The sequence below is a fragment of the Myxocyprinus asiaticus genome, chromosome 27 (assembly GCF_019703515.2).
Source record: "Myxocyprinus asiaticus isolate MX2 ecotype Aquarium Trade chromosome 27, UBuf_Myxa_2, whole genome shotgun sequence".
Taxonomy (NCBI): Eukaryota; Metazoa; Chordata; class Actinopteri; order Cypriniformes; family Catostomidae; genus Myxocyprinus; species Myxocyprinus asiaticus.
Window position 1 is genome coordinate 35,841,560 of NC_059370.1, and position 24,152 is coordinate 35,865,711.

The window sequence follows — 24,152 nt, forward strand, 5'->3', positions numbered from 1 at the left end:
TTGCTATGAGCTTTGGGAACAATATTGTTTACTTCCACCAAAAGGCATATCCCACTCCATTATTGATCAGAAATAGCCTGTGTCTTATCCTCAGTCAAGTTGAACAGAATGATATTAAATCCCTGTTTTGCTGAAGGGGATGTCTAAATGGTTGAATGGATGCATGAGGAACTATAAAAGAAAGAAAGAGCTTCCCCTCTCTCCTTTCCAGATTTCATCAGAAATTCATTTCAGAGTGCTAGCAGGTAATTTGGACTTTAGAAACTCAGAGGATTCAGTTCTTTGAAATCCTTCCCCCTCCCAAACCAGCCCAATATATATATATATATATATATATATATATATATATATATATATATATATATATATATGATTTTACACTGAAACTCTTCATGAACAGCACAGTTTCATACTGACTCTGTGTGATGCTATGTACATATGTACAGGTATGCTTTCCACTGGCCTTTGTGTTCGACTAACCACATTCATTTCTACAAAAGTGATTTGCAAATTCCCTTCCGTAGGTTTCACAGGCAATTCCACAAAAACAGAGATAACACGATGACTTCAATGTCAGAGAAATGAGGCCATTATGGCCGGTTTCTCCAGCTCTGGAGCTGAAGAAATGTTGCAGTTGGTCCAAAATCATGGGCCTGTCAGAATAGATGTCCCAAACGTCCTTTGATCCACTTACTGATCGCAGCTGAGTAAGAAGTTTAGAAACACACAAATGCTGACAAGCAGAGATACCGCAGCAAAAACATGAGCTGAATTTTGGTGTGTGTCAAAGGACGCAGTGGAGTCGGACCAAAGCCTCACCTTTAAGTCCTGAGGAACAAAAAAACGTAATCAAACTAGATTTTAATTAATATTGCTAAAATACAAATAGAAATTCAAAACTCTAAATACATCGAACTGCCCTTGAACATTGGTAATTTTTTATCATATTGCTGTTGCCATGATACAAATTATTGTCTATTGCACCTTATTGCTATTATAAATACACACACAAAAAATACAATGGTATTACTATAGTTTTTTACCATGCTTGTTACCATATCTTTGAATCTTACTGTAGCTGATATAATTTTGTTTGCTTTGTGTGACAGCAAACAGAGAAATACATTCTAGAGAAATCGACAACTTATCATAAGAGGTCTGTCCTTTTGAGGCCTCACTACAATAAAAACCAAACATTTCCCCATCTCTAAATCTCACCTGTGTGGGTTTGGCTGGGCTGAGAACGTTCTGTTCAGTATCCATGGTGACAAACACAGGAGTTGTCCGCCATGCCCCTCTGTCCGTCACAGGATTTAGCCGTGCCGGTTGGGTGGGAGTGGGCATGAAGTCCATTTCATTCCCAAATGTCTGGAGCGCGTTTCCTATTCATGTAACAGACAAGAGGCCAACAGCTCTGAGTGAAGACATTCTGACTCGGCTAAAGAAACAGACATGATTTCCATTCGCCACTGGTTCTGTTATCAGATGCTTATTTGAATTCTGGTCTGTGAGAGCAGTTTGGCGGTTTCTATTTGCTGGATGTGAATAGAGACTCCGAGCACTCAGTATTCCACTCAGGCCACGTGGCTGCACCTGCCTCTCCACATCCTCTCATTAACTCACAGATGAGTGGCTTGACCAAACATCAGTCTCATCCGCTCCCATTCCTCACTCCAAGAGGCCACTCGGCTGTCTGAGGAGTTACTTGAAGTAAGAGATCTCTGTTTGAACAGGACTCAGTAGAATATTGACCTTATTGATGAATCATGATATATAATACATAAGGACCTTCAGAAACTCAGGGAAAGGGATGGAGATGTGTGGCCGAGAGGGGGCTGGATATTACTCAAGGGATTCATGTATGCTTGAGGCTTCTGAAATAAAGTGGAACAACTATATGCTTTGCACTCTAGAGAACTCTTTAAACTTGCTAAAGTCTTTAATGAATATTGGCCTAGAACTTAATTGAACTTCAAGAGGACCACATTCAAAACACAACAAATGTAAAGGGACCTGAACTTAAAAACATTTTCATCGAAACACTTGTGCTCAAATGTTCGAAATTAGTTTTGTAACAAATATAAATTGTGCCTGAGTTTCTTAAGTTTTTTTTATTTTTTTTTTAAATGGGCAGGCTGGACCAGATACAGAAGGAAAAGCATGTTAATCATGTCAAATCAGCTTTGAAGAACTTTACATCTGTGAGCCTAAAATTGTGTTCAGAATCAGTAGCTGTTTTAATCTAATTTGTGAATTTAAAAAATGCAAATAATATTGCAAAAAAAAAAAAAGAAAAAAAAAGAAATGCTCCATTTCAATTCCATGTTTTCAAAAGATCAAAATCGGGACTTCTAGATACATTGTAGCCACTGTGACCCTTTTATTCACAAAATACTCGCGGTGTAGAGCACACAGACAAAACACTGTAAAGAACGTGTCTCATGTCTTGGAGCAACAACAGGTCACACAGTTCTAAGAGTGCTACGTGTGTGCGTTCATCCATCCTTAAGAATTTTCCATGCAGATCTATAAGATATTTTTTGACTTATTTGTTCTGGAAACTCTTTGCAGACTTTGGATTTTTCAGGACACCGTTATTTCAGGATGACCAGAGCAACATTTCAGATGCAATGGTTGGTTTGCTGGTTAGTCCAGTTATGAAAGAATTATTCAGTCACATGACTTTTTTGGTGTGCATCTTGTATTCCTAATACATTCAACAGGAGTTTATTCGTGTTTCCATCATAGTTTATGCGCATTTCTTCTAACTGAGTAAAACATGTATCCACCTCAAGCAACCGTATACGTTTTTAATGCTTATTTTTGGAGATTTTATTTGCATCATGGTGTTTCCATCCAGCAGTTTTTATGCAATATCCCAAAATGCCCATAAAAACATGTGCATGGATACCCAGCTATTGGCATAATCTGAGTGAATTTAATTGAGATATAATTTTTTTAAGAAAGAAAGAGAGAGAGAGAGAGAGAGAGAGAGAGAGAGAGAGAGAGAGAAAAAAATAACTATAGCTCATATTTCTACATATACAATAGTTGTACATTCTACACATATAAAACCCCGCTATTGAGACTTTAATCTGATTTAAAAGATCCCCACTCAAACCACAGACAGATCATTTGAAAATGTGATATTTTTAAAATGCTTTTCAAAAACAGTGCCCTGCTTCTACTCAAATGGAAATTCAAGACACAAGCCATGAGAGACAGATGAGGTGATTTTTTAAATTTTCGAACTGACGGTTTGGATTTCTGTTTGGAAGGGGTGTGCTGGCTTGATCTGACATAAGAAAGTAGCAAGTATGACTAATAGCAAGAGCACACTAGACACGCACTGTAATGTGCTACTGTGAAGGACATTCAACTTTAATACAAGTTTCTACCTCATTAAAGAAGGCTTTATGGGCAGTTGAATACAATTACATTCATACCAGAGTCTCCTGATAAGAAAATGTCTCCACCCTTTGAATACATTTTCCCACCTTACCAACTGCAATGGCCTTCATTTGCACTGAATGTGACAATGAACATGGTCATGTAAAAATGGCCTTTGCTCACAGCGAGCAAGCTATGTAAATGTAAATATCCATCCAAACATGCAGGTATTAATGAAATATGTTCAGTATCAAGGTGATGTGTTGCTGTTATTTAAGCAGAATTTTCTCTAGTTTTTAGCATTAGCATAGCATTTACATAGTATTGCATTTGACTATGAGAAATATCAGTTTTCGCATTGACTATGTTCAGTCATAACCAAACATAACCTAACTAACGTAAACTAGAAATTTATTTTCCTCTCCTCTGCACACACAGTGGTTCTTTCACCAGTCAGATGCTCATAACACAGAAATGACAGCTTATACAGATGATGTACGGGAGCAGCATTCACTCACTGAGGCAGATGTTGTCTGTGAAATAGTCCAGAAACTCTGTACACTGATCTTTCAGATTGCCACTGGCAGAACATGAGCACCAGGGAGCCACGTTGGATGTGGAGTTATCCACATAGTTTGGGGTAATTGGGCTGCCTGCAATATCAAAAGGCCTGTGTGAGCATAAACATTTGTGATTTCCCACAACACAATCATCAATACAGTATACTATATAAGAAAGAAATATTGCATAGAAATTTCCTTTAATCCAAATATTACAAACATATAAAAGATTTTTTAAACCTCAAGAACCCTTGATGGTGACTTTTTAAAAATACTTTTTATGCGATGGAAGTGTTTAATATAATATAATATAATATAATATAATATAATATAATATAATATAATATAATATAATAATTTAACTCTAGTCATAAATTGGAAATGCCCCTTTAAGATTTTTGCAACACCCGCTTTCCAATACTCTAGAGACGTGAAAACAAACGCTGTGCAAGAGAGCTCCCAGTTTTGTTCATCGGTTGATAATTCTTTGGGTAAATATCACATTTTACACAAAACTTTAAATGCTTTTAAATTGCATTAAATATGTGTTCAGACGAGTTGTATGTTAATATTGAGTGTTTGTTATGGATCATTTTTGAAGGATGCATTTGAATTGCATGTGTGGAGTTTGACCACGTTTGGCATACATTTAAGGACTAGGAATGTAAATTTAGAATTAATCATGTCTTATTTAATGATTTATAGCCCAGAGTGTTTTCCAATTAAGTGAATACGTGTAATGAGAATTTGATTGCTTTAAACTGTTATACATGTCCTTAAAGCCTGGTTAAAAATGCATAAAATGCTTTGAGTGATTTAAGCATGTGTTAAATGCATAAGCTGCTTTGAGTGATTTAAGCAAGTACTTAAATGCATAAAATGCTGTGAGTGATATCAGCATGTATTAAGTATGTGTTGAAGCATATGGTTAAGCTAATTTTTCTTTTGATCTGAACATGATGATTTTTCTGATTTTTCATTTTTCATTTTTGAACAGATTTTTCATTGTGCTGAAATTCAGCGAATTATTTTTATTCTCACTTGGTACATTGTTCTTCACAGTTTATATTTTGATATTTTTTTATTCGCTTTTTCAATACGGCCCCATCGACAGCTGTTCTTTTTATGGGACAGCAGTCAGAATAAAACCCCAAAAGATATTTTTGTAGCCTGTGTTGTTTCTTTCCAAGTTTTATTTTAAAATCTCTGGTGTTATGTTGACAAATAAAATGTTGTTAGAAAAAATATTTAGAGGAAAGTATGTTTTCTCAGTATATTTGAACAAGCATAATGCAACATTCTAAAACACTTCCTCTTTTTGAAAGGGTCCCTTCTACAAGAACCAAACTCAGACTCCTTTAATTGCACCAAAAGTGTGAAGAAGAGTGAAAAAGAGGAACCCCTTATTCCTCTTATCCACATTGGAACGGTCTTTTCCTCCACCAAAAACTGAGACTTACGAAACCGCTCTATTGAACCACATATTTTTTTAGAAAACTAGGACATTAAGAAACTGAAAACATTTGCAAAAGATAATGGATTAGAGTGGGCGTGGCCTCAGGAGATGCCTTTTATCCCCATTATGAGCCCTTGTTTTCTGTTTCCTTACAAAAAAGATTACCGTGTTGTTCTCTCACTGCATGCACTCTGTACACATCCTTTACCATATGGTTTTGCAAAAAAATTATCAAAAACTTAGACATGATTTTTAGGTAAAACTAACTTGCCTATCAGTCCAGTATAGGCAATAAGACATGCTGCATAGTTTCCCTGCGTGCAGCTGGTGGCAGATTGCTCGTCTGGCTGGCAGTCGTACTGAAACTGGGCCAAACGGGACCTGCAGGACAAGCAGTACCGTGTATGTAATACATATTATGTATGGACAGCAGCCAAGCAGACAGCAGTGAATGTCTGTGCCTGTAAATGGCTCTTCTGATGAGCTATGACATAGCAATGATGATTACTGACATGCATTAAATACCACTGGCCATGACAATGCCTTTAATAAATAGTGATCTTAAAAATCATACCATATTGATTAGTGTAACTTCACTCACCACTGAGTCACTTAATCACTCATTGGAAGTAATGAGTTTTTTTTTGTTTGTTTGTTTGTTTTAGAGCAGAACTGATTAGTTTTTCTTTCTATTTGTCTCTATCACCAATTAATCATGAACAGATAGTTTTCTCTACATTATTTATATTGAGAGACTGAACACCAATACGTGTGACACTACTGTATGTCATCTAAGGATCCAGAATGCTCAATCTAGTGTAAGCTGGAAGTAATATTCTTGATGAAAGGCCCAATGAGGACTGAATCCTGCTTTATTTAATCTGTACTGCTCAAAATTTAATGCAGAATTGTGGTATTTTATCAGGAACGGTTTTACCAGTTGAGCTTATTAAACACATTTCAGGTTGTCATAGCTTTAACGGAAAGGTTCACCCAAAAATGAAAATTATGTCATCATTAATTCACCTCATCATTCAAAACCCATATTTTTTCTTTCTTCCGTGGAACACAAAAGATACATTTTGAAGAATGTACAGCCTTGTCTAAACAACAAATTAAATTTCTGTCTGTTCCTCCTCAAAGCTATCATATGGATTGAGAAGACTTGGAATATACGTAGTTGCATGGAACCTTTTTCTAATACTTTTATGTTGCTTCTTTATTCTTTTTTTTTTTAGCTTAAAAGTTCCAGTCCGCATTCATTGTAACTGCATGGGAAAGAGTGACTGGTATATTTTTCAAAATGTCTCTTTTTGTGTTCCACAGAAAAAAGAAAGGTCATATAGGTTTCAGAAGACAAAAGAGGGTGAGCAATCATCAATTTTAAAGGAATATTAAATGTAAGTTAAGCTCAATCGACAGTATTTGTGGCATAATGTTGATTACCACAAAAATTATTCTTTTGAAACAGTGTGTATTTTAACATAAAAAAAAAAAAATTGGCCCCTATTCACTTCCATTGTAAGTGCCTCACTATAAACCAGATTGTGGCAGCGGGGGCGTGGTCAAGCATCTCTCCGGAGAGAGAGAAAGCGGTAAGGGTGCTTATACCTGAGCTAAATTATGTCTAACACCTGTCTCTAATTTCAGTGAGCACAGGGAGAGCGGCTTAAAAGAGCCACACCGCCAGCAGTCGGGGAGAGAGAGAAACAAGTGTGCAGCATGGTCAAACTGTTTCCGTTACATGTTGAAGCTACTGAATGTTTTGTGAAGAAGTTTGTTTATTTTTGAGAGTGAATGATTGAACTGAGTGAAAACCCTGAAAGAGTGAATCTGTTGCACAGAAGGGAATAAAACGTCTACCTGAACCAGGAAACCTTGCTTCTTGCCTCCTCCTTCCATTGAGAAGTGTTACACAGATTTTTGCTTTTTTTTTTTTTTTCTTTAAGAAAAGGAGGGGCAAGTCAAAATTATTTTTTGAGGTAATCAACATTATGCCACAAATGCTGTCGATTGAGCTTTACTTGTATTGAACCAGAATATTCCTTTAATTCCTTTAACACGATTTGTCTGTCTGTTGCAGATTTATCCAATTCAGTATTTTGAGGAAATGTGAAGAAAAGCTCTTTTCTTAACATTCGTAATAGAAAAGTACTCTCCTTTCTCTAGACAGCTACACAACATCCAAGGTTTTCTTTACTTATAGAAGAGAGTGCATGCAAGGTGAGTTGTTGTTTATCCTGCCACCCACACTGTACGTGGCTGTCCAAGCCTGGAGAGGGTAGAGGCGTCAGAAACTGACCTGCAAACATAGTCGGCCCTGCAGATCCTCATCTGGGAGAGGCAGCTGGGTTTATCTTCTTGCTCATAAGAGCAGCCAGGTACAATGGTCTGCCGGCGTCTCTCCGAGCAGGCCATGTCACTACAAGGGCAGAACAGCAGCTCGTGGGTGTATTCTGGTGGAACCCGGTCGAAGAACCGCTGTAAGGCCTTGTTGCACCTCGACCGATTGCACAGTCCCGACTTGGTGGACGGCTTGATGCATGTTGACACGTATTCGGTGCGCAGTTTCTGGCACACGTCGTCGACGTTACAAGCTTTGGCTGCATCCAGGCAACGGTTTACTGTTGTCATCCCAACCTCGGAATCTGCAGAGAGTTAAAAATTTTCTTCAAAGCACATTACATTCAGCAAAGAACCCTCATATTATTAAGTAATGTCTTATGTAAAATGATTTCCTCTCCAACGACATGTCAGCCAACCCAATGTCAGCAGCCCCAAATGAGCAAGATGATTCACAGGCAGAAAGCATTTCTGATTGGCTAAAAAAAACACAGGTAGGGATGGGAATCTTAAAGAATTTTTATGATTCTGGTTCTGATTCCTTAATGGTTCCATTAATGATTCTCTTAGTACTTTTGAGGAGGACATATTTGGAGATAAGAAATGTAATTCTTATTGGATCATCTGCCCTCATCAGTCTGTTACCAAATGTTTAGATCATTTCATATGTGAATATGAGTCATTCGTTCGGGAATTAGACTACACTAGTCGCACTGTACGTTTCGCACTGTAGATTCAAATGAACCGGCTCATAAAAGTCTTTTATTCGGGAATTGGACAACACTGGTTGCGCTGTATGTTTCAAGCTGCTGATTTAGTAGCTTATTTTAGCACGGTGTTGCATAAGCATAGGCAGAATTGCGAATGCTCGAAAATCGTTAATGGAAGCAAAAGTCACAAAAAATGTAAATGGTTCTAAATAAGAACCTGTTCTTAATTCCCAACTTTACACAGCTGTGATTTCTCAAGACAGCTAATTCAACAATATCTGTCAGGTAGTCACACGCACGTGGCCACGTACTTCTAGTGTTCCTTCTGTGCTGACAGAAAAAACATCCGCACAGATTGCAGACTCAAGTGTATGACTCAAGTGTCCTGACTCAGAGCTAAATGCATGCTCTGAGTTTCAACTGGAGTCCATATGAATGCTCTTTTTTTTCCAGTATGGAGCTGAAGCTTTGAATGAAATACATACTGCTTTTACCATGAGGCACGAGTGCTATTGATGAATGCGGAAATGTTGCTGCGTGCCTGAATGGTTAAATGTGCTTCATATTCAATGCTGTCTCACGAGTGATTAACATAAACAGTCTCTTTACCTGAATACAAACAACTGCAACAAATAAGTATCAAAATATCAGATCTGTGGGGTTGCCTGGGTAGCTCAGCGAATATTGACGCTGACTACCATCCCTGGAGTCACGAGTTCGAATACAGGGCATGCTGAGTGACTCCAGCCAGGTCTCCTAAGCAACCAAATTGGCCCAGTTGCTAGGGAGGGTAGAGTCACATGGGGTAACCTCCTTGTGGTCGCTATAATGTGTGGTTCTCACTCTCGGTGGGCTGCGTGGTGAGTTGTGCATGGATGCCACAGAGAATAGCATGGGCCTCCACACGTGCTATGTCTCCGCAGTAACTCACTCAACAAGCCACGTGATAAGATGAGTGGATTAATGGTCTCAGATGCGGAGGCAACTGAGATTCGTCCTATGCCACCACGAGGACTTAGAGCGCATTGGGAATTGGGCATTCTAAAAGATGGAGAAAAAAAAATAAAATAAAATTATCGGATCTGTGTATAAGACTTTGCAGTGTAAACACACTAATGCAGCCTAATAGATCTGCCGCTGTCTGTTATTAATATTAATCAAACAACAATACTGAAAAGAAAGCCACTGACCTTTCTGCTATTTTAGCCTACTTTGTTCTTAGTGCACTTAGTACTTTGGCAACTTTATTGTTATACCTATTAACCTGAATAATTTAAAACATGAAGCAGTGTTTAGAGTGTTGCCATTGTTTTTATTTAATATGTTTACATTTACATTAATATTTAACTTTTTAAATAAAGGGGTGTGTTCAATACCATAATAGGATATTATACATTTTTTAATGTGGAAGTGAATAACATTTATTATCTCGTTACAATGGCACCTGTCAAGGGGTGGGATATATTAGGTAGCAAGTGAACAGTCAGTTCTTGAATTTCATGTGTTGGAAGCAGGAAAAATGGGCAAGCGTAAGGATCTGAGCAACTTTGACAAGGGCCAAATTATGATGGCTAGACAACTGGGTCAGAGCATCTCCAAAACGCCAGGTGTTGTGGGGTGTTCCCGGTATGCAGTGGTTAGAGCCTACTAAAAGTGGTCCAAGGAAGGACAACTGGTGAACCGGAGACAGGATCATGGGCACCCAAGACTCACTGATGTGCATGGGGAGCGAAGGCTAGCTTGTCTGGTCCGATCCCACAGAAGAGATACTGTAACACAAATTGCTGAAAAACTTAAAGCTGGCCATGATAGAAAGCTGTCAGACACACAGTGCATCGCAGCTTGCTGCATATGGGGCTGCGTAGCCGCAGACCGGTCAGAATGCCCATGCTGACCCCAGTCCACTGCCGAAAGCACCTACAATGGGCACGTGAGCGTCAGAACTGGACCATGAAGCAATGGAAGAAGGTTGCCTGATCTTATGAATCATGTTTTCTTTTAGATCATGTGGACATCTGGGTGTGTGTGCATCGTTTACCTGGGGAAGAGATGGCAGCAGGATGCACTATAGGAAGAAGGCAGGCCGGCGGAGGCAGTGTGATGCTCTGGGAAATGTTCTGCTGGGAAACCTTGGGTCCTGGCATTCATGTGGATGTTACTTTGACACGTACCACCTACCTAAAGATTGTTGCAGACCACGTACACCCCTTCATGGCAACGGTATTCCCTGATGGCAGCGGACTCTTTCAGCAGGATAATGCGCCCTGCCACACTAAAATTGTTAAGGAATGGTTTGAGGAGCATGACAAAGAGTTCAAGGTGTTGACTTGGCCTCCAAATTCCTCAGATCTCAATCGATTGAGCATCTATGGGATGTGCTGGACCAACAAGGCCCCACCTCGCAACTTACAGGACTTAAAGTATCTGCTGCTAACGTCTTGGTGCCAGATGCCAGATACCACAGGACACCTTCAGAGGTCTTGTGGAGTCCATGCCTCGATTGGTCAGATCTTTGGTGGCACGAGGGGGACCTACACGATATTAGGCAGGTGGTTTTAATGTTGTGGCTGATCAGTGTGTGTGTGTGTGTGTGTGTGTGTGTGTGTGTGTATATATATATATATATATATATATATATATATATATATATATATATATATATATATATATATATATATACACTAACGTTCAAAAGTTTGGGGTCACTTGCCTTAAATGTTTCTCATGATCTTAAAAACCTTTTGATCTGAAGGCGTATGCTTAAATGTTTGAAATTAGTTTTGCAGACAAAAAATATAATTGTGTCAACATATTAATTTAATTGCCAAAAAAAAATTTGATTTGAAAAAATTTTTTTTTTTAAATGGATGACTTGGACCGAATAGTTAAGAAAAGCAGCCAATAAGTGCCCAGCATATAGATGGGAACTCCTTCAATACTGTTTAAAAGGCATCCCAGGGTGATACCTCAAGAAGTTGGTTGAGAAAATGTCAAGAGTACATTTCTGCAAAATCTTGGCAAAGTGTGGCCACTTTGAAGATGCTAAAATATAACACAGTTTTGATTTATTTTGGATTTTTTTAGTCACAATATAATTCCCATATTTCCATTTCTATTATTCCATAGTTGTGATGACTTTACTATTATTCTAAAATGTGAAGGAAAAAAATAAAAAATAAAGAATGAGTAAGTGACCCTAAACTTTTGAACGGTAGTGTGTGTGTGTGTGTGTGATATATATATATATATATATATATATATATATATATATATATATATATATATATATATATATATATATACACAATGCTTAATTTAAAAAAATATATATAAAATATATATGCTGTGTACACTGCGTTTACTCTGCAAAGTCTTATGCACAGATCTGATATTATGTATATATATATAATATTCTGCTCCCGTGGCCGAAGGTTCTGCCCAATAGAAATAGGATTTGCTCAGCTAGAACAAAAGTGGAACATTGGTTATGAACACTGCCAATGTTTCATGACGTACTGCAAAACACCACTTTCATAATCAGTATTTTTTATCCTATTTTACAGTAAAATATCTAAACATCATTAAAACAAGATATTTACTTGAGAAGCAAATCTGTGCAATATAAGACTTGTTTTCAGAGAATAGGTCACGAATTAAGTTGCAAAACCAGATAGGAAAAAAAATAATAATAATAATTACGAAAATGATTTTTCCAGAAGGTAAGTCAAGAATTAAACTGAAGAAAAACAAATTAAAAGGAATGTTTTGGAAATGGTTGTTCCAAGAAATCATTTTAGCCTTTTGATCGCCATCATCAAACTGAATGGGCAACATCAAACCACACTGTGAGGAAGCGGATAGGCACACAAAATGGTTAATGCTGCAGTCAGTAAAACCTAAACTCAATCAGGCCCTCCTCTCCCTATCTTTTGGTGTCTCTTTCGATTTCATTACGATTAATAATCGCAGAACAGCCAAGAATGCAGCCAAAGCCTGTTGACATCATTCACCAAACAGCTCTGTTGATTTTTGCAGAGTTGACTGAAAACTCCTGTACTGAAGAGGAGCTTTGACAAACAAACACAAAGTCTACAACTAATTACATGGGACAACTGAACAAAAACAAGTGTATAACTTAAGGAGATGACAATGGAAACAAGTTTCAGAGCAAGTCTTATACACATCAGATGAAGCTAATACACAATGACCAACAGTGGAGCCCCATTTACACTTTAATGTGATGCTAATAAGACATTGGGACACCATGACATTTTTGGGAATGAATATTATTGTACTAGGGTCCCTGTGTTTTTATTTAAATTTTTTGTAACCCTGCCTTTTTTATGAAAGCCCTGGGCTCCATTCTAGTCAGACACAATACAAGAAGGCTCTAGATAAAGAAATACACCAGTATGAAATATTCAAGCAACATTTTACTACATTTTTTCCAAGTGTTTTGCTTCCTTGACACGTACGGCAAGTTACAAATTATATTTCTTCTCACAAAAGTCTCTGTTTCATTCAAAAGCATATTCAGAATTGATTGTATCTTTGCTATATTATTACAGGCCTATTGTTAATAAAGCATTGTTTTGAAAGTATCAAGTCAAGGTTGAAGGCTGGTGCGTCACATTAAACAAATAAGCTCACCGGCAGTGATGGAGGCCAGACGGACATAGTCATACCCTTTCTCCACTGTTTCATATGGATAGTTCTCAACCAGGTTTAGACCTGCAAAAACAAACATTGTAGTTTCAGCAATTAAATTGTATTGGTATGTTTTTTTTAAAGAACAATATAACTTTAGTAGCATTATATTTTATTCCCAGAAGTCCACTTGTTTTGTCAAACTGTAGTGCAACAGGATAAAAGTGAACATTTAAAAGGTATGTCTTCCATGTTAATCAATGTTTTTGTCCTAGCCAGCAACGACAAGCGACAACAAAAGGACATTTTGTCAATCATTTGATAGCCCCGCCTACTGCAAAATCTCAACGGTCCAAAATCCCACCCCTAATAAACATCAAATATGTTATGATTGGCTATGATTATGCCATGTCATGCAGCTGTTTTGCGTTCAGTGACAGAAAAATAGCTGAAATCTGGTTAAGAAACTGTTAGAATTAAAAAAACGTTTAAAACTTTGCCGTAATTAACAGGGTGGACCAAGTTGTTAAATACCGAATAGGTGTTCATACCTAAACATGGCCGGTCTCTGAATGGCCTGTTTTTTTTTTTTTTCATAAATGCTCTTGGAGGATTGGGGTAGGAGCATTTAGTGTGCCTACATAGTACATCCAATTTATTTGTCCTATTTAAATATTCAGAGAGGGAAAATATGAGATTGTTAATTATTTGACTCGAAATACAAGAAATGTAATGTATTCTACAAGGAAAAAAGGGTTTATAATTGAAATTAAATAATTGACTGTCTCAAGGGTGGCTTTAACACCTTAACATATAAAGTGTTATTCACCATGCATGCCAGACTGATGTAGACTCCAGTATATGCTGAGACAGTTCTTTTCTCTTTTCATGCCTCGTCTGCACTGGCAGCCATGAAGAGGGCTGGACAGCAGGGCAGAGACTGCGTTTGCACACTGACTTCGGGCTCTAGGGCCAAGTTTCATGCTGCCGTTACCCGCCACACACTGACGCAGGGTCCTGAGACGTGGGCTGCAGGTTTCATCACTGGAACACGTGTCACCAGCTATTAGACAGTCTCTCCCTGCAGACAGCAATACCTGCAAAGCTAGAGTACACAGTCTCAATTTAATAAAAGAGTTCTTGTAAAATTTCCCAAGTCAATTTAACCATCAGTTTAACCAATTAGAAATTAGCTACAAAGGTGAAATCACTAATTATTTTTACAGAAGTTAATAATGAAACTCAGCAACCAGAAATTAAAAGGAATGTTTTGGAAACTCATTTGTTTCAACAAGAATTAAAATGCACAGTTTAGAAATACATCATAGATTTAAAATTATAATTTTTTTTTCTCTCCCCTTTTTCTCTCCAATTTGGCATGCCCAATTCCCAATGCACTCTAAGTCCTCGTGGTGGCGTAGTGACTCGCCTCAATCCAGGTGGCGGAGGACAAATCTCAGTTGCCTCTGCGTCTGAGACCGTCAATCCACGCATCTTATCACGTGACTTGTTGAGCACGTTACTGCGGAGACATAGCACGTGTGGAGGCTTCACGCCATCCACCGTGGCAACCACGCGCCCCACGAGAGCGAACCATATTATAGCGACCACGAGGATGTTACCCCATGTGACTCTACCCTCCCTAGCAACCAGGCCAATCTGGTTGCTTAGGAGACCTGGCTGGAGTCACTCAGCACGCCCTGGATTCGAACTCATGACTCCAGGTGTGGTAGCTGAGCTACCCAGGCCCCCCACAGATCCGATACTTTGACACAGTAGATTTCAAAACTAATTTAAGATGCAGCAGATAAATATGGGAATATTATATCAAAGTTTGAGATAAAAAAGTTTGAGTGTACAAAATGTTTTACATGATTCCCCAGTCTCCACTAAAAAAATTTATCTGTCTGTGATCTTTAGGAGAGAAAACAACCAGCAAAAATGCGCTCTTGGGTGGCTAGTAAGTATTACTGTAGCATCACAAACAGAGATCAGCAGACACAAACATCTCCATCTCCAGGTAACACGCCTATCAAATATCCATCAGATTTCACAGACCACTCTCAAACACCTGCACTTCATTGGATACAATCATTCCACCTTGAGTTCACATGTAATTATTGAATTTAACTAACTATAGCCTGCTGGTCTACAGTATTGTCTGTTACAGATGTATGCTGCTCTAAATTGTTTTGTTTTATACTACAGTACACCCTATATAAATTGGTGTATTTCTTATGTTTACAATTTTATATAAAGATCCCATGAAATCAAAATGAGAGTTTTGTGACTTTCAGTCCATGTATGTTAACTTTGTGGTCATCTTTATGCTAACGCACTCCTAAAAAATGACCAAATAAACTTTTATAAGATATACACATTTTTCTTCCAAGAAAATGGACCAGAAGGTTTATGACTCATATTGCATGACTGAGAAAGTCCCCTCACCATAGCATTAGCAAACAGCAAATTATGGCTCATGGCTAGATGTATGATGTATAATAAAGGCTATTGGCTATATTTATATATAGGGATGAGTCCGTTTGATCCATCCTGTCCCAACTTCCTGTTTCAATAGGAAATCAACACACACACAAAAAACAACACTTGCCAAGACATTTCATGTTTTTTTAAAGGCCAAACTATGTCAATAAAATGTTCTTGAGAGGCCTAAATCTCAAGATGTGCTTGAGATTACTGAAACATTCTGTGCCATTGTGGTTGATGTCTGAAAAACTTCTGATGAAGTCTAAAAAACAATCATACAGTCATACAAAAAATCAACAGAAATCTTACAGATTCTGCGGGGGGGGGGGGGGGGTGTAACTTATGCCTTCACTTGTTCTGATTTGCATTGCTAAATATCTGGTATGACACTGATTACTAAACAACACGTTTTTCATATTACATTTCCTTTGTCATTCACTTTTCTCTCTCCCTTTATTCTCTTATCTGTCTCTTTCTTTATAATAATTAACTGGTAATACATCATATACTGTATATCCTAACCCGTAGACCTAGTTAATATGCCGTGATGAGGAGGAGGGCGTGGTCGGGCCATGAGGGTACACGGCCGGCACTGAATCAGCTGATCAGCGGGAGAGTGAGCTAAAGGGGAACCAGAGATGCCGGTTCGAGAGAGAGACGCACGCGGCCGCGCTGCATGTGTGTGTGTGTGATGTTCCTGTTCCACCCACTCTGTACGGGACTTGAACCGGCGTCTCTGGCAAGGGAGGCAGGTGGGCTAACAAGGAGGCTAAAGCCTCTAGCGTCAGTCGCTAGTGCACCTCTTGATGTCAGGAGAGTGCGGTTTATACACATTGCACAGCTATCTTTCAGCTGGCCACCATTACACTCACCCCCCTAAACCTCACTCCCATCCGGGTCACGGCACCATTGTGACACTCCTGTTTTACCTGCTCCGTACGGGACTCGAACCGGCATCTCCGGCATGGGAGGCGGGTGTGCTAACAAGGAGGCTAAAGGCTACAGCCTCTAGTATCAGTCGCTAGTGCACCATTTGAGGTCAGGAGAGTGAGGTTTATACACACTGCACAGCTATCTATGTGTCTGTGTCCTTATGTTTTATGTTGTTTTAAAGTTCATTTATATCATTAAAGTTTATGTTGACTGTTCAGCCATTTCCAGCCTCCTCCTTGCCCTTCTTTTAATTGTTACATATGTACAATATAACATATTTAAAGTCTAAAATCTCCCTGTGTGCTGTTTTCTATGTGCATGTGTTTCACACTCTGTATAATATGTTATAAATGTTATACATTGTTTATGTATGTAGTTCTCCTGTTATGTATTCCTTTTTTATATGTCGGTGTTTGACACTTTATTGTATTCTCTATGTAAGTGCTTATGTATGTATTTCTTAGTTTATACCCCTCTTGATGTATCTCCTGTTATGTACTCATTTTGTATGTTTTGCTACATAAAAAGAATGTGGTAAATATTTAAACCAATCACAGATCACATCTAACATATGCATTTACATTTATTCTATAAAAAAAAAACAACAAAAAAAACAGCTAATTAGGACACTTAAATTATTTTTATATTTGATGTCGTGACATGACAAGTTTCTAATTCTGGAGATATAAATTTGCATTGCCAAGAGAGACAGATTTACAGCATTTCCATTAAACTAAGAGTTGTTTCCTGTGTCAGACAGATACATTAAATGAAAGTACAGGTTGCCACGCCATCTGTTCATCCACTGATTAAATTGTAGGAGAAAAGGGCTCCGAACTACATTCAGACAAAATGAGAAAATGCATTATTTCAACATCTAACAGATTTATGCATGTGCTTGTGTTCTGAACTAAAGAAAAAGTTCAATCAGAACCATATATATATATATATATATATATATATATATATATATATATATATATATATATATATATAATTTTTTTTAGACCAAACCTAAATTAAAAGCTTACTGTTGAATAGCACTGCATGACTTTTACGTGACTTTTCATCCGTTGGTGTGCATGTCTGTGATAGCTTGATGTTTTTCTGCCACAGTCGGGAATAGAAGAACCTGTGGGCTGATATTTTGTAAGCAAAAAAACTCAAGAGTCCTCTAACAGATGCAACCATATGCAGACAGTTTTGTGGTGGATGAGAAGGCGATGTATCATGACTAGTACAGACATGAGAATAAATCAAGATGACAGCAGGCAAAATGAGACTTCTATATCTTATTGGAGCATTGTTCAACATTAGTGCTGCTGAGTGGGATTAGGGCGGGAAAACGGATTAAAAAAAGCAGCCACGCCACACTCTGATCAAACCAAATGCAATGAGACAATTCATTATTTCAATTATACATTCCTGTTTTCCCACTCTCACCAGGCTAAGATGCATATTAATGAGAAACGCCACATTTGCCGTTTTAACTTCTGTTCCTTATGCATGTGTAATTTAGTTCTATTTTTTTTTTTTTTTTTCGAGATTTTCGTTAATGACTGGAAATTGTGGCCATGAAGGAGCCATGTTTTAACTGATTCATATGGGATAGACGTAAAGAGCTTGTTTGTTAAGCCCTGAGCAACTGGCCCTTGGGACTGGCTTCTGTAATGTGTGATGATAATTTCTGCTCTAATGACTAGAACTGCACACCGTGATGAATGTGATTTTTTTCCTCATTACCCAAAGATCTGACACTCGTAGAGAGTATAAATATAGTTACAGAGCACCATTTATGTGGCTTTTAATTGTTTTGTATGATACTGTACATGAAATCATAATTAAAGGTATTATAGGTATTATAGGTATTTGTTTAAATATATAATATATAATTTTTATATCAAATAATAATTATATAATATATTATTTTAATACTATATATAATATCAAATATCTCCTTATAATATGTGAAATTTAAAGTTGCATTAATTTAAAATTGACCCTATTTACTAAGAATAATTTGTCTCATCTCAGTTTGTAAAATGATTTGACAATTATTATTTTTTTTACAGAAATACACTTAATGGAAGTCGCTGGGATAAATATTAAAATACACACTGCTTCCAAAATATAATCACAAATCAATATATGTGTTAACTTGAGACTGGTGTGATATAATTGTTTACTAATGTCCAGTCATGACCAATTAAAGTCAATAAACCCATAACTTGCAAGGATGCCCAAAAGGGACCATTTACATAGAAAAATCACAAGAATTACAAAAGTAACTTAACAGTAATGCATAACAGAGATTGAAAATGAGTGCTTTAACCAAAATATGAGCAGCACATTTCTGCTTTTAAACCCTTGCCACAGATGCTGTAGATAGAGCTTAACTTGTTTTGAACCCGAAACATTCCTCTAAAGCCCTACATGTTCAAATTAAAGAGAAAAACAATTTCAACAAAGAGATGTTTTCAAAGGAGGCTAATATGTTGCGTGTATTATTGAACTTATAGGGAGTGTTTCGCTCAAAATCTGTCCTTCTCACACCTGTAATCATACAGGCCACAGTATTGTATGTCCAATACGCTCTCTCTGCTTGAAGACGCGTCTGTCGGGTTCCATTGAATGCCTATTCATCCAACCACTTTTCAGCCACTCACTTAGAAAGGCAGTTTGCTTATGTAGACGAGTGCAGAGAGAGATGTGTGAAGGTGAAAATGTAACGTTAGCAACTAGGTCGTGAGATAATCTAATCATTTTTGTTAGCTAACGTAAAAGCTTTATATTTTTTCCCTGAAAATGATGTTGAACCCTTGAATGTTGAGAGCTTTGAATGTTTACTGCCAGCAAACATAATTTGCACCTGAACACTGATGCTCATTCCATTTTTCACACTTAAAAACTAAATATCCAGCCAGTGAACCCATTTTATTTGCTTTGCATGCAAAGCTTGAGTGTGCAGTAGTTTTATTATTTTTGTTATTATGATTATTATTACAGTATAATAGGCTGCTTTTATTAAAGAGCCTGTAAATTAAAAAAATACATATATTATTGTCTTATTTGTAATACAATTAAGTAATATGCTTGCTCATTTTCAAACTTGGCATGTCTCTGAGGTCAATAATTCCACACACTATTGGTTCTTGTCTATTTCATAACAGATTACGAAACGTTGAGTTTGAATAAGCGGAAGCTGAAAGTGATTTGAAAGCTTTGTCAGAGCGCAAGATTTTCAGTGAATGACGACTTAAATTTTGATCTGTTCCTTAGACAACTCTCGTATGACTTCAGAAGACTTTGAGTGCACAAGTCTATTTCTACAACTTTTATGGTATTTTTGCTCTACTTTTTGCACTTGTAAAAGTGTCACCCCGCTCTGTTTAAATGAGCAGCTAACGCAATCTGTCACATGCATCATTAAAGAGCATGAATACAAGATTTTTTGTTTGAATTTGTCATCTGTGTGGCTATATCGAAGGCTATCAAATTAATGGATTGTCCTGTGAAATCATTCCTCTGTCTCAAGTTCAGCACGTACTGACAACCAGCACATTAAACCAAAGCAGAAAGCCAAAGTCTACGGCAAGCATTTCTGAACATAATGTTTTTCAAAATAAAAATCCCACATTGAATGAACTAATTTTGAAATTAATACAAACATGAGTTACAGTGTAAAAATAAAATAAAATATTTTACAACACAAATTATATTAGGATATCCCACAATATAATGAAATTCACTTTCTATTCATATGCTTTTTACAAAAAATAAAAATAACTGAAGATTAATTTTAATATCTGTTACATAGCCAATGATAAATCTACATATTATACGTAGTCTATTTACAATTTGGAACAAAAGACAACTATGTTTGTGGCCTCTAGGATAGATGGTCCTTTTTTATTCCAATAAACTTCAGTTTATTTGGGCTGTGGGGGTTCTGCACGCTATGATGGCGTCATCATAGGATTATCATATCGCATTTTCCAACAGCTTATTGCATTATTCCTCCATATCGTGCAGCCCTAGTATAAGCACTGGTTTTAAACAATGTGCTACATTCATGTATAAAAGCATCCTGTAATGTATGCTAACATTTTTGCATTTAAATAATATTCTTTTCTTAGACAAATTATCTTTAAAAACACAATTGAATGGACTGCTTCAGACAAAGTTAAAGCTTAACATCACTGCAGCCACATACTCTAGCTTTGACATGTAAAATAGGGTAACATACTGTAATTTGATACAAATAATTAATTCAGTTTAAAAGGCCATGATGTACAGTAATCAGGTTCCACTATAGTCACTTTTATTGTAGTTAATAGTTGTCATTTACAACACATCAAGCCAATTCAAAGCTTACAGACTCGACTTTCAACAAGCAAAACAATGCAGGTAGTTTTTTGCTTCTACACTTAAGTGCACAGTGCACACATACACACATACACACACTAACAAAAACAGTATATTTCAAGCAGCTGGTGCTCTGTCCATTGTATAAACCGAGAAGCAAAATTGCTCAGCAAGAGTTCTATTGATCCAAAAATGGCAAGCTTTTTCTGAGAGACCCCAAAGTGGGCCTGTGATTGTCAAGATGAATGGTACTTTTGTATAGTCTGTGTTCCAAATCAGCATGTGCTTATGATTCTACATGGACTAGCCTATATCTCATCCAAGCTAATAGTGAGTTATCTATCAGGTCTGATTTCAGAGTTACCACATGCAAATTAGATTCATAATATTTTAAAGACTATGTCAAACTTACTATTTTGGCAAATTTAGTTATGGCTACCAACAAGAGCTAACTGGACCATGCTAACCAGCCAAACCTTGACCCATTGGAATAATCTAATGAAAGAGTGTCCATAAACTAGTTGTTATGACTAGCAGTGTTTCTCTACAAACAAACCTCTTGGAAAACAGATGGTCAATTCCAAGATTACAAGGGTAGTGAGAAACCCCAGCCTCTTTCCATAGCTCTCCAAGTGAGTGAGCTAAAGCTGCATTGGCAGAAGCCAGAATAGACATCATACATCATGAATGCAAATTAAGAGCTTGATTTGACATTTCCAATAAGCCTGTCTCAGTGTACCGATAGGTTTAGCCAATTAACCATGTCAGTAATCAATTCCTTCAGAGCCCAATGCTAAGTCCTCACTTCTCCTTGCACATAAATCAAAGACAGATTAGCTGATCAGTTACCCAGATGCACCAAACTAATGGCCCACTTCAGAAAGGATGAGAGTAGAAATTAAAATGAATGGACTCTGGTAAGACGACAGCAACAGAGCCCCTTTATACCTTTAGAGAAAGCTCCCTTTGAGCAAAGAAAATGATGTTGTTCTGCAGGTTTGAATGTCAGTTAAATTATAAACAGACAGAGTGAATGTGTTAAACAGGGTTAAATGTTATACAGACGAGATTCATTCATTCGTATGATTAATTGCTTTGGATGGAAACAGCGTTTCAAAATTTTCTGTAACCTTGAGTATAATTTTCGATTTTACTTTCTTTTGTCCTCTTGTGTACACCTTCAAAGTTTTGTAAGGGTTTAAGTTTGTAACATTTGAAAGTTAAATTGAATTTAATAACTTAAATTTAATATTTCTAGACAGTTAAAAGGGTCAATGTCATTTTTTTTTTTTGTTCAGATCTATTAAATTATTGAAAAATATTACAAATCCAATTCACACAAAGCAGTTACTTGAATTCACCTCTTCTATGATGAACATTTTTTTAATTACTGAGTTCAAAGTCATTCTGATATTTTTTTCTGGATCTTAAAGTCAAAAATGTAATGTGATGTAACCATTCAGAGACAGTAATTTTTAGTTTTTTTTTTTTTAAGTACAAAAAAAAATCAGTAGTTTTTTTTAAATCAAAGTGTCGTTAAAAGCTGACTGAAAGAAAAAAAGAAGAAAAATGTTGGCAGACTTTTATTCATATTTATTTTTAAAAAAATAAGCAGGAAAAATATTATATTTAAATTTAATATTTGAAAAACTTTTGTCCACCAAATCAGTCATGTGGTATAACCAACATGTAGATTTTGTTGTCATCTGACAAAAAACATAAAAACAGAAAGAACCCCTTAAGAACCTCAAGACTTTAAACTAGATGTTTAATAAAAAAATCATTATAAATATCATATGGTAATATGGTGTAACCCTAAGAAAACTTCTTGATGGTCCTGACTCAAAAAGTCATGATATTTGTAAAAAAAAATTATGATTAATTTGTGTACACTCTCATGTATTCAAGGTGCAATGAAAGTATTTTAATACCTTTTATTGATGGTTACAACACAATTTGGTCTTTTTTTTTTTTTTTTTTTTTAAATGCTATAAATGTCTTTCAAAAAATTTTGAAATCAACATGGAAACAAAGATTACATTTATACTTGGCACGTATTACAAACACATGATTAAACTCATCAGCTTGGCTTTGCAGACAGGTAAGTTTGCGCTAGCCGTAGCAGAATTACTTCTTACCGTTTGTACACTCATTTAGTCCAGAGCCACAGTAAACCTCAGCATGGCTTATGAATTTTAATTAGGTGACATATCATTAGGCCCATTTGCTGATTTGCTGAATGGTGGCATGTAAATGTACGCTATAGTTGGATTACCGCTTATAGGCCTACCTCATGTGAGTTCGTTAAGTCCACTGCCAGCTCAACTGGTAGATTTCTGCTTGGTTACATATGGTACAAGTTGTTGTATGTTTTACAAGTCTTATTTAATTTTTTTAACTTTTAAAATGTATTAAATATTTCCAAACAACCTGACCAGGAAGAACATAAGATTGGGATGCAAGTTGAAGCATCTAAAGCCTGAGAAATAAATATCTGCCAAGATATTGTCGGCATCATAAGTATGAGAAGTTGTACGCTGAGGCATGATGATAGTATTCGTTAAAACTTAAAGACAGCATGAATCTTGAAAGAGGTTGGATTCAAAGCTCATATTTGAGGTCGTGGCTAATGAAGGCCAAGCAGCACATTCCTGACCTGTACATCAAGCACCGAGAATAAACTGGACAATTTTTTCCTAAGTCAGTGAGAAAACATTTCAACCAACACACAAAAAAAGTTTAATTATGCACAAAGCAGAAAGAAAGTATTTTAAATTTAGAACACCCAATCAAAAGTTTGAGGGCTTTAAATATTAACAAGTGAAAATACAAGACGCCACACGAAAGCTGAAAGACCAGCGCAGGCAAAAATTACTCAGTTGGCACAAAAACCACTTACTGACATCAAAGAGAAATAAATTGCTCATAGAAAATTGAGACAGCACAACATTTTAAGATGTTCAGAAAATTTTAGGAATTACAACTCTACCGATCTGTATGCAACACATCAATACAGCCCAGAGCAAAGACAGATTTGCTTGTACAATGATAGAGAAGCAATTTCCAAAAGTCAGTTCCAGGGGAAATACTAGTGCTGTGGAAAAAACATAGATTCTGTTACAAATCGTGATTCTCGATTTTAAAATCGTCTCCCTGATTAAAAAAAAATAATAATAATTTTAATAAATAAAATACATGTTTATCTTAATGCTACAGTGATTAATAGATAAATATGGGAAGTTACATTTGTGCAAAGTTCCA

At 36.7% G+C, this 24,152-nt stretch overlaps 1 protein-coding gene across 1 annotated transcript in view; it reads right to left on the minus strand.

The window, feature by feature from the left end:
* Positions 1-456: 456 nt before the first annotated feature.
* Positions 457-24,152, minus strand: part of LOC127418363 (GDNF family receptor alpha-4-like) — a 78,497-nt gene continuing 54,801 nt past the window's right edge. Inside the window, exons 2-8 of the mRNA XM_051658970.1 lie at positions 13,936-14,211; positions 13,110-13,190; positions 7,709-8,054; positions 5,674-5,787; positions 3,909-4,039; positions 1,219-1,382; positions 457-828 (exon numbers count right to left, since the gene is read on the minus strand). Coding sequence (XP_051514930.1) covers positions 691-828; positions 1,219-1,382; positions 3,909-4,039; positions 5,674-5,787; positions 7,709-8,054; positions 13,110-13,190; positions 13,936-14,211 — 1,250 coding nt within the window. The 3' untranslated portion in view covers positions 457-690. The remainder of the gene's footprint in view (positions 829-1,218; positions 1,383-3,908; positions 4,040-5,673; positions 5,788-7,708; positions 8,055-13,109; positions 13,191-13,935; positions 14,212-24,152) is intronic.